The sequence below is a fragment of the Theropithecus gelada genome, chromosome 5 (genome assembly GCF_003255815.1).
Source record: "Theropithecus gelada isolate Dixy chromosome 5, Tgel_1.0, whole genome shotgun sequence".
Classification (NCBI taxonomy): domain Eukaryota; kingdom Metazoa; phylum Chordata; class Mammalia; order Primates; family Cercopithecidae; genus Theropithecus; species Theropithecus gelada.
In genome coordinates, this window is record NC_037672.1 from 41,920,589 (window position 1) to 41,938,695 (window position 18,107).

At 37.9% G+C, this 18,107-nt stretch overlaps 1 protein-coding gene across 1 annotated transcript in view; it reads left to right on the forward strand.

Moving 5' to 3' along the window:
• The first annotated feature begins 272 nt into the window (after positions 1-272).
• The window catches only part of GRXCR1 (glutaredoxin and cysteine rich domain containing 1), a 131,668-nt gene continuing 113,833 nt past the window's right edge, over positions 273-18,107 (forward strand). The window contains exon 1 of the mRNA XM_025386443.1: positions 273-657. Coding sequence (XP_025242228.1) covers positions 274-657 — 384 coding nt within the window. The 5' untranslated portion in view covers position 273. The remainder of the gene's footprint in view (positions 658-18,107) is intronic.

Here is an 18,107-nt window from a genome sequence, read left to right on the forward strand (position 1 = left end):
TATTAAAGAGTCCACCATGGCTATTTAATATTTAAAGGCTGGGATCATTTTGCAGGTTTTAGTTTAAAGGTAACCATAGCGCACACACACACATACATTATTAATAGCAGAGACGCACTGTAAGTCCTTGGGAATCTTCTTTCCTTCTATGTTAGTTTCACAGGAGTGCTGCCGTCACTAGAATTGGCTCTGATATTGCCATCTTGCAAGTGGACTAGTGCAATAACAACGGATCCAGAATGCTATAAGCTGTTCATGTGGGTGGAGGTGACCATGCTGAAAAGGGAGATGAAGCCAGAAAGTGACAGACCACGGAAAGTCCGGTTTCGGATCGCGTCCTCTCACAGTGGGCGAGTTCTGAAGGAAGTGTATGAAGATGGGCAACCGTCAGGCTCTCTGGATTCTGAATGTGCCAGTATCTGTGGGATAGATGGATTAAGTGATTCTGATGGACAGCAGAATGGGCACATAGAATCAGAAGGTGATGAGAATGAGAATGACCAGGATAGCTTGCTTGTGTTAGCAAGGGCTGCCAGTGAGAAGGGTTTTGGTACAAGAAGAGTCAACATTTTAAGCAAAAATGGCACAGTCAGAGGCGTCAAATACAAAGTGAGTGCTGGCCAGGCTCTATTTAACAATTTGACCAAAGTATTACAGGTAAGTCATTGCTGTTTCCTTCTCCTGCTCTTTGTTCCTAACTCACCATCTAAACACCTCTCATTTCTCCAGCTAAAGCAATCCTCTCTTATCTGCAACTCCTACATACTTCAAGAGACACTCTTCCACCTAAGATACTGTGCTAACAGCTGTCAATTAAAAATAGGATCATTATGCTTGGGGAAATAGACTAACTTCTCAAGGCCAAATTTCTAACACGTACGTGGTCTTTTCTTCCAGTGTGTGATGACTAAAATAATATGTCTACTTCTTTGCTAAGGAAAAAGGAAAACGATGCTGTTCAAAGCATTTGAGCAAAGATTAAAAGTTAACTTCTGGTTTATTATCCTTGAAATACCAGTGTAGCATTTATCGTTACTCGTGTAGATATTAACACCAGAAAAGGTTGAGTGCATGCATTCAACGAGGTTGGGCTCAACTGGAATGTTGTGCAGCAATAAACTTCCTCGCATTCCTGAGGAGGTTGCAGGCTTCATCCAATATCAATTTCTCTATTAAGTTGCCCATAAAAATTCTAGGATGATGCTTGGAAAAAATTACTCCTCTATAAATGTACAAACTGAGATTCAGATTTTATAGTTAATAATTAGCCTTTAAATGTGATAGATTCTGCAGAGTAATATAGAAATATATTATTCAGGTATTGGGGCTTTTGACAATGATCTAATGTTAACAAGTTTTTTAAAGCATTGGTAAAGTGATTTGTTTTATGTTAAAAACAGATGTCATTATGTCAGGAATGGAATTCATGATTGCTATCATTAAGGTAGTCAATGTTTTTCATTGTAATTCCTTTTTATATTATTCTCAATTTTTAAATAAAATGATCTCGTGATGATTCAATGTCTCTATATAAGAATGTGTGAGTGGTGAAGAGAGAGGATTTCAGTGAAAGTACTTAAATATTTTTTATTTCAAAGAAAGTATTTGAAAATATCACACCAGGAGGATTTAAAAAATTAGTTTTAGTTAAAGGATAAAAGCAGTGGAGAGCAAAGGTTCTTTTAATATACGGCACTTACTGGTAAAGAATTTTACATATTGGGGTGAGGTTGGAGACTGAAAATCAGAAACTGATGATTATGTTCTACTAGGTTGGAAACAATCTAGTATCAGTTTCTAGAGATGTGATTATTAGGTTATGATAATCTTAGTGGCCACTGAGTTTCACCAAAGGCAGAAATTATTATTTCTAAGGAGTAGACCAAGATTTTTTGCAACAATTAAGTTTTAAAATGTTTGCGTTCATTATGATTAACTTAGTTTGTCATCATTTGAATTGCCTGATGATTTGGAGGGTCGTTTACAAAACTAAAATTTTAGTACTTTGATTTGCATCTGTTTATTCAAATCTCCCCCCCCAATTTATTGTTTATGAGTAAATATCTTAAGTGTTTAAAACCTAAAAGAGAAAAACTTTCTTCCCCTTATGTGTCTATGCTGACAGTGCTTTAAACTCACAAAAAAGTAGAAAAAATTCCAAAATCAAAATGTTAACACTAGATTAGTTTACAATATTTACTTGTATATTTTTCTATGCATAGTTCCATAGCCCCATTTTGAGAAAAAGCAATACAACTGCCTTTTTCTAATAATTTAGCCCCATTCCATGTATTCTCTGTTTTACAGCAATAAAGAGCAATAAAGATTATTAGCAGAGGTCCTTCAGGGTCTTTGGTACTTAATCAGATCTGTCCCTCCCAACTGCCCACCAATCTGGTCCTTTCTTTAAAATGTTGGCAAAGTCATCAGCCTATTGTAGGTATTCACAAATTTTGGTCATTATCTTTAGTTTCATTGTCATCAGCAGCATCTTCATTGTGTGAATGTCCTCTGGTATCTCCAGGACAAAACATAAGTTAAAGGAGCAACTACACTTGGATCAGGGCTGCCAGTGCATTATTGCCCAAGGAGCTCCATTGCCCATTGTCTGCATGAATGGCACCCCTTAAAGTTGTGCAATACACCCCACTCAACAATATGTAGAGATCTGATTTGGATGCTTGCCACATTTTTTAAGGGATATTTATGTCATTTGGGGTAATTTACATCTTAGTCTTATGTCTTAGGATGAGAGTGTATGTAATTCCCATAGGCATCCCACAGAGAAGACCCAGGGACTAGAAGCAGAGGTTATTATTCAGTTACTCCTATACCCTCTACCAGATATGACTTTTCCCCCTATATATTTTCGATATCCCTTGCAAAGTAAGCAGTAAACTTGACTGGATGTAACTTAGTAATCTCCCTCAGGGAGGAAAAAGTGAGCAGTCGGTATCTTGGATATTTGATTAAGGTTTCAATGCACAGCCAATCTTATTGAAGCAAGGAACTGTGATTGAAGAAATGATGAGGCTTTTCTTTTTGTTTTAAGTTTTAAAACCTTAAAGCACTTAACCTTAAATGTGAAAGAAAGCCCTAAATATAAATAAAATATTTCAAAGACCCTGTCAATCACTTGCCTCTTCTGTATTAGTTTCCCACTCTTTTATCCCTGTCTCATAAAACATTGGCATATGTCCTGCAAAAATTTCAACTGCACAGAAAAAGTCATTGCAATGTTGCCTTAAAATATTTTTACTTCGTAGCAGCACTTACTTAGAAAGTTGTCTGTTAAAGAAAAATCAGAATGAATTTCCATTTTATTTTTGTCAATTAGTTTACCTTATATAATTCTGGGTATTTGAGGAAGTGCAATATTAATCAAGGTTGTTGAAGGTAGTGATGAACCAGGAGGCAAAAAGCAGAAGGCCACCTGACTGCTCAGGTGGGCGTTATAGAGGGTGGTTAATGGTGAAGCAAAATGTCTCTAGCTGTTCTAGATTATGGTGCTTCAGCTCCAGGTGGCTGAATTTGCCAACTCTCCTAGAGATAACAAGAATACAGAGCTCGAGAGAGGCCAATTCGGAAATCTGAAAACCTAGAATCTAGGCATGACTGTGGCTTGGAAATAGGTATTTACTAGAAATTCTTTAGGTTATTCTTACATGCACTGAAGTTTGAGAATCATTGACCTAGAGTGTAAAAGGGAAATTCATCCAGTTCCTAAGGGTAAATACAAATATTAACATTCCTTCTCTCTTCGATATTTAATAAAGAAAATGAATGAGATATACAATGATTTCTTATTCATTCTTTTGATCACGTTAGATTACCAAAAAGATTTTTCTGAGCCAAAGATGAATAAAGGTTATCCCAACAGCCATGTTGCCCATGAATATTCAAATTTATCAGTTCATTTGAGAACAGGTCCAGAAATCTTACCAATACACTCTGATGTAGTTGTTCTCTTTTTAATACTCTCTAAGAAATTCTGCTCTTAGAATATCTCTATCTAGATACATAAGTTTATTCCTCATTACTGGAAAATTTAAAAAAATGTTTACTTTCTTTAAGAATTAGCCATTGTTTCTTAGTGCTAAACAAATTGCAAAATCACCATATAGCTCATACCTCTCAGTACACAGTTGACATGATTAGATTTGAGATATACTTTGCTCTTAGCAGCAAAATATTTCCAAATTCTCTTAGAGTGGGTCAATGATGCACATAATTAAGGCTCCTTATTTTTGCTAATTTATTCTTATGAGATTACATTTCAGACAGCGATTTTTTTCTTGACCTTATCCTCAAACTGTGTGAGTATACATGTTAGAATATTCTACTGTAAGTTCCATAATTTTAATTCCTTTTCCTTCTCCAAATTTAAAATTACTGTTTTAGAGATAAATAGGTGCAAAGAAGGAAAATAATTACAGCACATACTATAATTTGGCATTTCCTTTCTAAGAACTCAAATTAAACATAAAACCCCCATCTATGCATGTACATGCATATTTCTGGTTAGTATGATTGTATTTATAAGCATTCTAATATTTCAAGATAAATGAAATAAAAATAGTATGTTTGTGGCAAAACCTGAGGACTCACTCTGAGAGATTTTGGAAATATTTTGCTGCTGAGAACAAAGTATATCTCAAATCTAATGATGTCAACTGGGTACTGAGAGGTATGAGCTATACGGTGATTTTGTAATTTGTTTAGCGTGAAGTAACAATGGCTAAGCTTTAAAGAAAGTAAATAATTTTTCCAAAATTTTTCAGTAATGAGGAATAAAATGTTATTTTGCATTTTACACAGGCATGTCACATATATTATTTTAATTAATTGTACCCCAAAATTTGTAAAGTGAGCAAAAAATTATAATAATAATTATTATTATGTCTGTTTTTAGATAACTAAGTGTCAGAGAAATCCAGTCTCTAGTCCAAAGCTAGTAATGCAATAACTCTGCCTTTTGCTGTTTTGGCTTTCACAGTTTTCAAAAGTGTTATACTGTATGCAAAAACTCCCAACTTTAAGTTTTGAAATGTCATGATAACAAACATGAAGACTAAATATATTATGTAATAAGACTAAACATATCCTATTATTATATAATCTGGCCTTTTGAATTTTCAACATTTGGTTAGTAGGTTTTACAATTTATCGTTTATCGAACATTTGATCTTCATCTAGAAAAGGTTTTTTTATGCAGAGTTAAATAGCTGCAATTCAGCTTTGACTTGTATTTTAAAAAGGTTTATATCATTTCTATAACATCATTTGATTAAAGTGTCATGAGACTGCAAGGATTGACACTGGAAGATGATGACTTGTTTACCTCAAGTATATTGGTGCTTACAGTGGTTCACTATCTCAGGATGGGTAGTGTTTACAGACCTTTCTAGCAGTATTCATTATCCATCTCTGGTTCACTGAATCAAACTCTGATAATAGAATAATAGTTCAGTAAAAACAAGGTGATATTCTTGATGACTCCTTAGTAGCAGTGGTTTATTTGGACCACTCTGGAAAAATAATTAGCATTAAGTACCTATTGAATATTAGACACTGTTGACATTATTTATGTGCATTGATATTTATTCCTCACAGCAACCCTGTGAGGTATATTACTATTAATCAATTAATTATCAATTATGATCTGAGCTTTTTCTCTGTGTCAGAAACATTAATTTATAGGATTTAAAATGTCATGTATCCCGAGAAATTCTTATGTAGTGTTCTGTCAAGACTATCACGTATTAATGGAAATATTATCTTTTTAGATATTACTAAGTACGTAAAGAAGCTCTAGGATTTTTGATACAATCCAAATGATGTGAGAAACTACACTAACAGATTAAGTGACTTATGTAAAAAGCATGAAAGAAAAAGCAGCAAAGATGACTTGGAACTACTAATATTTATGTGCAATTAAAGAATTTTAAGCTGATACAACTTAGAGTCCTGTGATCACCTTGCACATACCATCCTTGGCTCTTCTTGCTTGTGGTATTAGCACACATACTGAGTAGGACTTCAATAAATGCTCTTTCCTTGAGTTAATGAATTAAGTGGACCCTCTTAGTGGTTATTTCCCTCTTCTCCATCTCTTCTGGATTTGGAGATTTCCCATATGGGACAGGACTAGAGTTTGCATGGTGAAGTGTTGTTGGCTTACTTCATTCCATTCTTTCTTTTGATCATTTTCAATCATTCATTAATTACTATTTGTTGCATATCTACCATGAAACAAAAAATATGTCAGATAATGTGAGGACTAACACCCAATTCCTGCCTTCATGGACTATCCAGCAGTGTGTTGTGAATGATTGTGTAAAGCAATTCCTGGAGGAACTCAGATACAAAAGATTTTGTTTTCATCCCCAGAAAATTCTCTCTTTCTGCTTTCTTGTTGGCCTACCAGCCTCTACGCATTCTTTAGGCCAATGCTTATATTTTTCTCCTTTTAGTCTTTCTCTTATTGACCAGCATTTTATTTTGGATCTTTTTCTTTAGCTTGCTCTTGCTTTCTTTCTAGTTGAGCTTTGTCTCAAGGACAACAACTGAAGGCTCATCTGTATAATGACTCATTATGATCCTACAAGTCTCTAGAAGTGAATAACAGTGACTCTGACCGTGAGCACTGACTTATCCAAGTTCTACTTATCATGTCAAAACTTTCCTTCTAAAGTTAGTTCAATTAATATCTAAGTTGGAAAAATCACATTTTTTTCCCTGGTTCATCAGAATCCTTGTATCATGACATTTTAATTTGTGGAACTTTGGTAATTGCCTGAGCTTAATCCTAAGAATCTGTCTGAATTCTGGCTTTAGAACAACCTGCTGAGCAAAGTCACAGATTCTGCAATATGACTTGAAACTACTTAATGAACGCTTATGGGTGGCCCACGATTACCACATAATTAGGGAATTAGCACCTGATGTTTCTAAAACTTAAAAACGCAATTTAACAGCTGAGCAAGGCAAACATTCTTTTGGTGGCTTGCTCGTGCTGGCAGCTATTGCCCATGCTGATACTTTCTCTGAGACCCAGTGTTTTAAATTTTGTATAAAAGTAATATAAACATTTAATAGTCTATATAAACTGACACAGTGTATAAATGTATCAGTCCTTGAATAATTATCGCCTGGAAGGGATTTACAAAATTATAAACAGAATAAGATGTGCAGAAATTTTCAGCTAAGGACATTTTATTTATGTGCACAAATCTACTCAACTAAGATTTGAGAACTCTTTGCTCAATTTTATTTTTCTAATAATTCATTATCTCATTTAATTGCTGATAAATTATGCCTTAGAACATTGCATCAGGAGTGAAGTAATAGACCCTTTTACATACCAAATAAAGTAAATACTAGGAGTATTGCTTATTTTTTGATTCTTAAATAACAAAGTTAGGCTGTGAAAGAATTAGTTGCTTCTTTTGTATTTTTTATGTAATTAATTATATGAAATTTAAGATCCTTTTTATATGAAAACCCTGTGTCAGCTTGACTAGTCCAAAAGAGGGTAGAGTAGTGAAACCCAAAGGTGTTGATTTGCTAGAGATAGATTTTGTCAGAAGAGAAGGCTCTGGGGAATTGTTATTACAGGTCAGTGGAAAGAGAATAGGGAAACTTAGAGTACCAAATGGGTGGAGACTAACGAGGGTCATCTTAGCTTAAAAGGGGACAAGAGCTGGGTGGTCTGTGACTTCAGGAACATGTGCGGGGCCTAGAGATTGAGGGGAAGGTTTAGAGCAGGGTCAGCAGGGAGAAGCTACTAGGTAACTCTGCTCATGAGGGTCCCAGAACTAACCCATGCCACAGTGCAACTGGTCTTATTTGTGAGTGCAACTGTTCTCACCTTTGGTGAGGAGCCAGGTTCACATGCCCTCTCATGTGTACCTTCCTTTGACATCTGTCAAATGCACAATGCTTGTGGATCATCTGGCAGAAAGGTTGCCCTCCAATGTCCCAAGATTCTGTGGCTTAACAGAATCTTGTACTGGGCTTAACACCTAGGTGATGGGATGATCTGTGCAGCAAACCACCATGGCACATATTTACCTATGTAGCAAATCTGCACATCCTGTACATGTACCCCTGAACTTAAAATAAAAGTTGAAGAAAAATAAAGAGTGACTCTAATACATTATTCCTGTAGTGCCAGAAACTTTGCTCAGAAAAGGAGTCATTTGTACCCAAGGGGTCATCTTAATTCCTATGGTCTGATGGAAATAACTATGATCTCAGAGAAGCGTGTAGCTTGTTGTCAGGGCATAAACATTATTGAATCAATTGAATCAATAATCCAGCTCCGGACTTCTAGAAATCAGAAGGCTTCATGTGAAACCCAGAGGCTACAACTGGAGCCCGAAGACTGAAGATTTGCCTCTCTCAGTGCCTGGTGCTTTAAATAGCAGGCCTTATGATACAGTTATACAATGTTTTATTTAAAATAATATTAGAAAATCTACTACAAAATAACACAAATAAACCAATCATCCTTACTAAGGATGCCGCCTCTTTCTAACTACACAGAAAACCAAATAATAAAAATTTGGGCCACAGCTTTGTAGATTTTCTTAATCACAACTTTCAGGGCTCTTCCTCTAATTATGGAATTTCCCTTTTCATACATTTATAAATGCCCCTTCCCGTTTTTCTTTTTCTTCCCCTAAATTTGTGCTTGCTTCAGCATTTTCCAAGGCCAATGTTTCCTGCTTCAGCTACTCAGTTACAAGCTGACTTTTTTCAGGGAATATTTTTTATATTTCCATGAAGAATTTCTGGAGATGAAATTGTACATGCCCCTCCCAAAAGGCATTGGTGCTGAGAGCTTATGAGAGCTGAAGCAGACCCAAAGCCTATGTTGGACATTAAGTAGCTGCCTGCCCATCCTGCATAAGAGTCTTTTCCTCTCTCCTTCCCTCCTTTCTGCTGGAGGCTTAACTGTGATATGCAACCAACTACTTCAGGGAACATCATTCACCTTGATGTTTCTAAAGCAGATTAAAAGTGGCTCTTGGGTGCTCCATGTAGGAATGGACAGGGAGTTCTGTACTAGTCATCACTCAGGATTCTTCCCCATACATTGTGATCAGCAAGATACATGGGTTCACAAGGGGCCAGAATGTCTAGAGATGATTTTGGTCCATGGATCCTGGTGTCCATCTACATTGCTGCTCCTTCAGTCCACATGCTACACTGATGCTGCAGGCAGCACCCAAAGCCCTTCACATAAGATGCCCAACTTTTGCTCTTTCCAGCTCTTGGGACTACTTACCTTCATTGCCTTTATGTCTAGACTCTTGAAAACATTCTTCTAACAATTATCCTTAGGAGCAAGAGAAGAACTAAGTTCTAGAAATCAAAGCCCACCTTTTCTTTGCAAGAGAAAGAAGAGGAAAATACCTTATTCCCCAGTAGTGTCTTAAATAATTACTGTGCTCGCTTTCCTTCCATTTATACAGAAGAGCACTATTCTCTGGAGGGAGATGACCTGGTTTCAGATGCAGTCTAACTTTTCCTAGTTGTGTAATGTGGGAAAATGTACTTAACTTCTATAAATCCTAGTTTCTTTATTGGTCAAATGGGGATAACGGTTGTGACTATTTCTATGAAATAAATGAGTTATTGTGTATAAAACATGTTTCTCGATGCCTGGTACCTTATAAGTACTCAATAAATACTGTTATTTTTATTGTCCTTCCTCAAACAAATTATGAATCAAGTACTACTAAGTATTCTGCTAGTCAATGAGAGTGCAAAGATGAATAAAGCATGATTTCTGTCCTCAGAGTACCTAATTCTTGCTTATGAGATACACAAACACATAGTTACTGTAACATATGGCAAGAACTCAAAAGCTTATTAGGTAACAGAGATGGGATATCTGACCCAATTCTATAAATTTTATAGATATTCTGTTCCTCTCAGATAACATTTTTTAAAATAAGGCTGCGTGGGAAGTCCTGGGCCACTCTGTAAAAGGCACCTTGGTACCACAAGATTTTTTGGCAGAAATCACTTCACTTTGAAAAATCTCAGCTGCCGCCTCCAAACTTGGCTCCACCCCTGCCACAAAAACCTGTTGTCTTGAGGCCAGTTCCTCTCTTGGAGATCCTGTCTTGGCTTTGGCCCCTACCTAGGTCTTTGCCTTGGATTCCCTAATATTAACTACCGTGTCTACTTGGCCAAATGTTTGCCAGCCTGGCTCTGCTGCAGTTGGCTCTATACCTGTGAACTCAGCCAACCACCCACATGCCTTGTGTCTGAGTATTCCTTGGTAACACCTGTCATCCTGAAAGCCTTGCTTTCGCCTTCTGTGTAAAAACAGAATCAATCTCTTCTTTAGTAATAGCCTGGATTGATTTTTAATATCTTTCACGCCAATGCAAGGAATGATTTGTATCTCTATGGAATATCTTCTGCTATGAGCCACATGGTGGACTGCTAGACATGGCTGAAAATGTGCAGACATGTATTCCATCATTTAGGACGTTCAAAAGAGGCTGTTACTGAGGTCTTTTCATGGCTTTATATATGATAAAGGACCCAGACGTTTCCTGTTGTTCTGCTTGGCCATTCTTGGCTTGTTGGTTGATGTCCTCTCAAGGATTCAAAATGGATGCCATAGCTTACAGCCAGACCAGTGTCAAAACTGAAAGGGAGTGTGGCAAAAGAAAACATTCCTTATAGGCATGACTCTTTTATCAGAAAGGGAAAGAAAATCCCAGAAAATTACCGATGCATTCTCTTATATTTAGTGTCTTAAGTTTCATGTGACCATTCCTTGTCATCGTAAGAGGGCAGGAATGTATCGGGCATTGCTTGTTTGGTAGAAGACAGCATGGGAGGATGGGGTTGGAAATAGCTAGTGAACAAACAAGCAAGAGTGCCTGCCACAAAATTATCCAGGAACTTTGCTATGATGTTAATTTTTGTTGTATGTAATTTGGCTCACATTGGGTCATGCTTCTTGAATGACAAAAGCATTTTATAGTAATCTTATTTCATAAACTGTGTACATTTTCTCTGCCTGTCCTCGAGGATTTTAATCTTTCTATTTTTTTAAATCCATATTTTCTCAAGTCCACAGCTTTTCACCTGTTGGGTTTAATTGTTCTAACACAACAGCTTTGGAAACTTCAAAAGACAATAGGGCTGGTGAACAGTTTTTCATTAACAGCAGTAAAAGTGTTAGTATATTACTTATCTATTTTACCTGTTGTTATCTATAGTAATTTATTCTCTGTATAGTAGGATGCTGTGCAATTTTTAAAAGATCTGCACCATATTTCACCCAAGCTGGGCAATCTAAAACAGAAAGAAACTTCCCAACACAATGCATTTGGCTTTATTTTTCTCTCCTGCTTGCTCCATTACATCAAAAGCAAAAAAAAGTATAAAACACAATGACTACAGAGCCACAGCAGTCATTCCCACAGCTCTTTCCTTTACTCTTCGCCTGGGATGCCAGTCACCTCAGGGGCTCCACAGTTAGTGAGCTGGAACTCATTTCACATCTGAGGAGAATAATGTTAGAAAAGCTCTCTGCATGCAGAGCAGGGCAGACCCACTCTCAGCAAGCCTTTCAGCCATGCAACTCCAGCTTTCCTGATTTTACTGGTCACCAGCAAGCTTATTTTTATTTTTGAACTATTTAAAAGGATACTAGTAGTATTAGCAATACAAGCAACCCTTCATTGAATGCCTACATGTGATGGAAATTATCTCAGGTGCCTCTCTTATAATACTGTTTCTTTAATCCTCATGGCAAATTTACAAGATAAATATTAATGCATTTTACATGAGATAAACTGACAACAAACCAAAATAATTTAAAGGACAATGAAAAAACATTTGTCTCCAAATATTTTGGCTTTCATTTTGATCCGCCACCTGAAATTCTTTTTATTATTTTCCCTATTTCCATACTCGAGAGATCTCCTTTGTGTTAAATTGAGTTCCTTAGAAGCAGAACCTGAAATTGGATTCTTGTAAAACGTGATTTATTAAGGGAGGATCTCAGAAGAAAGAGAGTGAAGGAAGCAGGTTAGGCAGGGAAGAAAGCAAAATAAGGTAGTCATCTTGGCTAGAAGCCAGTACTAGCCCGGACGCTGGAGATGGTCTGGAATACAAATTGTAGCACGGATTTGGCCTCACCTGTCTTTGACCACTAGCTGTGAGCTTTTAGCAGCCAATATTTCAGTAGCTGGGGGGTGGGTCAGCCAGCATTACGAAGCGGTCTGGGAACATTCGCTGCAGTTCACCTCTTGCACTGTTCAGATTTATCTGCTTCCTGCCATTAAGTTTATTGCATCCAAGCACAGCCTTGTCACAGTTAATGGGAGAGCTAGTGGGATAAATTACAGTTCCCACACTGCTGTTGGTTTTGAAATGATAGCTGATAATCTTCCACTATCCATTTTAGACACCTCTCCTCTTAGCTAGCACTTCTACTCAATTAAGTGGCTCACATGGTTGCCCCAAATTTTGGGTCCCTGTAGAGTCTGAGTTCTGAGCATTATGCCCTTCTCAGGAAGTAGCTGCTGTACTTGCTGACTCACTGCTAGACCCATGAATACTGCTGAGTGCCAAACAAACATATTTCTCCCTGCTCCTAATATGTAGCAGCAGTTCTACTTCCTCATGACAATCAGGGTCAATTAACCTTGCCGGTATTATAACTGCTTTTTAGGCTACCTAGATTACTATCATCATGATCCCAAAGTGACTAGATGTCAACTATAGCTTTAAGTTTAGTGGAACTCTTACTGCATTGCTTGGGGGAAGAGCTCCCTTCTGGGATCAAGGACTTGGACTATGAATGCCTAATGTTGCAGAGAAAATCACAATCCTTCAGGTGGGTAATTGGGAGTAATGGTGAATGGGCTCCTACAGCTTCCCATTGGTTCCTGGATCCATGAATTCTAACCATTGGCAATGTAGCACCACCTAATAACCATTGGTTTAGGTATAAGTGGCATCCTGAAGAGTGATGCTGCCTTCCCACAGCGGGGTCATCTCCCAAACTGATGCATCAGCCACACCTTCGAGATGCTGCTCTAAAGCTCTAGTGGGTGGCAGGTCTGCATGGCATGATGCCTGGCAGGGCCAGTGTTCCTTCCTGTTTGTGTTGCTCACTTTAGCTCTCTGAACCTGCTTGAGCCTGAGCTTAGATAAACCACCTTTATTTCACACTGAATTGCTGCTATACCTGCCTGACCTTGTGAGTATGACAGTATACATGTTATGGTACTGACAGGTAGTTCTAGTGATCTGGTAGGGTAGATGCTGAGTTTCTACTAGGGCCAAGGTCATGCCAGAAGCTGCTTTGCTGCTTTTAAATACTGTGTAGCTATCTCCTGCATCTTGCCTGAGCTTGATCCAGAACCCTAGGAGTTGGTGTTGTGACTTTTCGGTTGAAGCTGGCCAGACTCCACACGGTGACCTTCTTTACCACAGATAACTTTAGTGACATGGGATTTGCAGAATTGTATGCAGTAAGCTTCAGATTTTCTTGTATTTTAGCCTGCAGCTGTTGCAAAGTCCTTCTATTTGTTAGTTTTACTCAAAACCAGCAGTCTTTTATGCCTATTTATAAATGGTTTCTAAAACCTGAAGAGGGATGGGGGATGCACATCAAAACATCTACTACATGGTGTTAACATAAAATTAGATTATCTGGGGACAAGAAGGAATGGCGGTGAGTGGAGAAGGATCACAGTTTAGGATACTGGGATGTCCGAACCCACCGCATGAATACAAACAATGAAAGGCAGACACATTTTGATAGAAATGAGAAAGGAGAATATTGGTTGCCAGGGATTCTAAGTAGCTAGGGCCCTTTCCTGTGGGAATTCGCAGTGGTGTGCTGGAGAGAGGAGTGTTAAATATGAACAAATTTGGCAAGTGTTGTGCCCAAACCCTACTGAGTCCAGTGGAGGTGGCACCAGGTTCAAGAAGCCTACGAAGAGATCCAGAGCCAGTAAACAAGACACAGGGTTTATTGACGACTTACATGCAGGGATGCCCCAGTGGCTGCAAGATGAACAGGAGAATCGCAACTGCTTGTAAAAAGCAAATGATTTATATAGCGTCTTCACTTAGCACCCTTTCTCCAGTAACCTCTACGTGGCAACCCTCGTTTCTTAAGTTATTGCTGCAGGTGCATCTGCCATACAGGGTCATTCTTAAGGAATGCTTAAATTATTGCTGTCAGGTTTGTCTATCATACAGAAAATGAGTTATTAAACCCTTGACAGTTTGGAATGGGCCATGGCGGCAGTTTTATATGTCATAAAAAATTAGCAAAGACTACAAATTAGGACTCCACCACACCCCGAAGTTAGTTTACCCTCACATCTCTGGAAGTGAGGATACTAGAAAGTTTCTAAAGACAATATCAAAAAAGAAAAAGGAGCAAAACAAACAGAAAACACAAAACAAAACACAAAACAAACTCTACATAGTTAATAATTTGTCCTGGAGCCAGAGCTCGTCCCTGCACATTTTCCTTTTTCTAAAATGCAATCAGAAAGTGCCATCTGGTTAGCCAATTTTTAGGATGATTATTGTTATTTTCTCATTAAAAAATCCATTTACCTCCTGGTTAGTAACTTTATGTCTATGTTGCAGTATGAAATATGAAGAAACTCTTCCTATTTTCTTTTCCAGCCTCCAGTCTTGCCCTCAGCTAATCTGTTCATCATCCAATTATAACTCTGATCATGTTACTCCCCTGCTAAAAAACAAACCATGTTTCTCTGTCGCATTTATATATGAAATCAAACTTCTTAATCTGGTGTATTAGCCTGAGTCCCCCTCAAAAGCCAAGTGTGAATAAAGACTTGTGTAGGGAAGGAGGGAGGGATGAAAGCGTTTTCAAGAGGGAAGGAGGAAAAGCCAATACAGATGTGTATTAGTCTGTTCTCACAGTGCTATAAAGATAGTCCCTGAGACTGAGTAATTTATAAAGGAAAGAGGTTTAATTGACTCATAGTTCCACATGGCTGGGGAGGCCTCAGGAAATTTACAATCATGGCAGAAAAAGAAGCAAGTGCATCTTACATGGTGGCAGGAGAGAGAAGAGTGTGAAGGAAGAACTTGCCAAACACTTAAAATCATCAGATCTCATGAGAACTCACTATAACCAGAACGGCATGGGGGAAACCACCCCCAAGATCCAATCACCTCCCATCAGGTTCCTCCCTCAACAGCTGGGGATTACAATTCAAGATGAGATTTGGGTGAGGACACAAAACCTAACCATATCAAAATGTGTATTGATTACTGCTATGAACCAAACTAAAGAACAAACTGTTTCTCTGTAGCATTTATATATCAAATCAAACTTCTTAATCTGGTGTATCAGGTTTGATCCTGGATCCCTCCGGGGCCTTCTGAGGAATATTTGGAATGACTTTCAGAATCTACACCACCCAGCAATAACAGGGAGCTGCATTTATGGACTTCTCCTCATTTCTCTAAAGAGCTGCCTCAAGAGATCTATACCCACTTATACTCCTGGGCTACATATGCTGAGTGCGCTTCCGTGAATGCCCCATGGAGGAGTTAGAAAAAGCACAGGATAGAAAATAAATGATTCAGGTCATAAGCTCTCAGCAAGTTTCTATTAGTATAAACTGCACATAAAACTGTTTATTGAAGCTGTGGCTGGAATTCAGCATGAGGCCTGGAGAGTGTGAGGTGGAACAAAAGATGCAGCTGACCCACGTGGCATATAAGCTGTCCTTGATTTTCCATTCTGACTCCTCCGGTCTTATCCCTAGATGTACTCTCCCTTACAGCACACATATACCAATACAGATATTCTAACTGTACTTTGCTGTTTTATATTGTCTGATTCTTTCTGGAAGGGGAGTGCATGCTGATTTTGATTCTTGAAATGCTGCCACTTTTTTTCTCTTGGTTAGTTTAATCTTTTAGACTAACTCCAGATGTGACTCTTTGCTGGAAGCTTCCGTGGTTCTCCTCTTAGTGTTAAGTGCCTCTATAGCTCTTGTAACACCCATATTATAGTTCCACAAAAGTCCTTATTACGACATACTGTAACTCTAACACAGAAATCTGTTTACTACCCAGTCTTCCCACATGTCTGAGAGGGACTGTATTTTTTATTTTCATATCCTGAGTGCCTAGCATAGTACTTGGCTACATCATAAATGTTCCATAAATACTTGTGGACTAAATGAATGAATACATTCTGATATGCAATGGATGGCTAAGCTGGTATATTACAAAAAAGGAAAATCCAATCTAATTTTAGGCCATTCCAAAGCAATTGAAGCACGAATATATTTTGAAAGAAGTTGACTAGGTTTCCAAATATGCCTCTAATACATATAATCAAGAAAGCAATAGCAGCAAAACTGTATAAAATCAAACAATAAATCAATACTAATGAACATACAACTTCTGCTGTCAAGAATTCAATAGAGATAAGACACAAACATATCAAATGATGAATAAGAATAAAAGAGGGGGAAATACACTGCAATATGAAAGATTGCAAGATAGTATAGGTGAACAGGAAAATAAGTAGCAGAAAATATATATTCTCTGATATCAGAGGATTCTGAGATTTTCTGGCGATAGAAGGGCAAGTAGGTTTCCAAGCAGCAGACTGGAGTTGAATTAAACAGTATGTTAGTGATTTACAACAGTGACTATGGGGAAAAAAAATCCCTAGGCTCAAACTTCTAGATCATGTACACCCAGTAGCTGTGAAATGTTGGGCAAAATCTAGTTACCGCATATATAAATTGATGCTAGTAATTATAACTAATTCATGTGGTTAGTGTGAGGATTAAATTCATTAACACATGTATATAGATTAGAATAGTACCTGGCATATAACACTTGTATTACATATGATATAACTTACACTAAAAATGGGGAAGTTAGTCTTTTAGCAGAAACATAAGGTATGTTTAAGAGCCAGTGAGGGGATTAGTTTACTTGTAGCAAAGGGTTTATGTGGGAAAATGATGGGAGATAAAGTTGAAAAGCTGTTTTGAATTCTTAGTGAGGATTCAAAAAGTGAGCCAGTAACAAGAGCAAACAAAGATAGGGTGAATATATATCTTGGTTTTCCCTGGATAATTGAGATTTAATGATTGTCAATTGTCCAGGTATAGTTATCAGAGCTCCTTTCATTATCCAGCGTCTTGTTTTGATAAAAATATTCAAAAAATGGGTATTTAAACAAGAGTCACGGGGATTTGAGGAGATTATCCGGCATAAATGTGTAAGATGCATTGAAGGAGAGCAGTTTGTAGGTTGGGAAGGAACCACTGCACGTTTATTTAAAATCGTATTTGTTTGCATAGAATTACAAAGACTTAGTATTGAAAAGGACCTGAAGACAATCTGGTGGAATTCATGCTTCATTTTTTATACTGACACATTGTGATTTGCTTTCAGTATATTTGGAAATGTTCAAAGAAGTATGTGAACTTGCACCCTTTATGGAAGTAAAACAACCATGGGAGGAAGTCAATGCTCATTGCACATAAACTAGCACAGCTCATGTGTACAGGGAGTTTTTTACTTCATATTTAAATGATAGCCCTGAACAATTTTCATATGCCAGGTTTGGAGTTCTGTTCATTTGTCAATAGTTTAGTTTCAGCAATGACAACACCATTATATATTTATGTATGTGCAGTGATTGCAACATTTTCTATACTTTGCCCTTATTATCTTATAAACAGTATTGGGACATTGGGAAACTAAAGTGCTGATCCTAGTGATATGAAGTATAAATCTCGCCGGGCGCGGTGGCTCAAGCCTGTAATCCCAGCACTTTGGGAGGCGGAGGCGGGTGGATCACGAGGTCAGGAGATCGAGACCATCCTGGCTAAAATGGTGAAACCCCGTCTCTACTAAAAATACAAAAAACTAGCCGGGCGAGGTGGCGGGCGCCTGTAGTCCCAGCTACTTGGAGGCTGAGGCGGGAGAATGGCGTGAACCCGGGAGGCGGAGCTTGCAGTGAGCCGAGATCGCGCCACCGCAATCCAGCCTGGGCGACACAGCGAGACTCCGTCTCAAAAAAAAAAAAAAAAAAAAAAAAA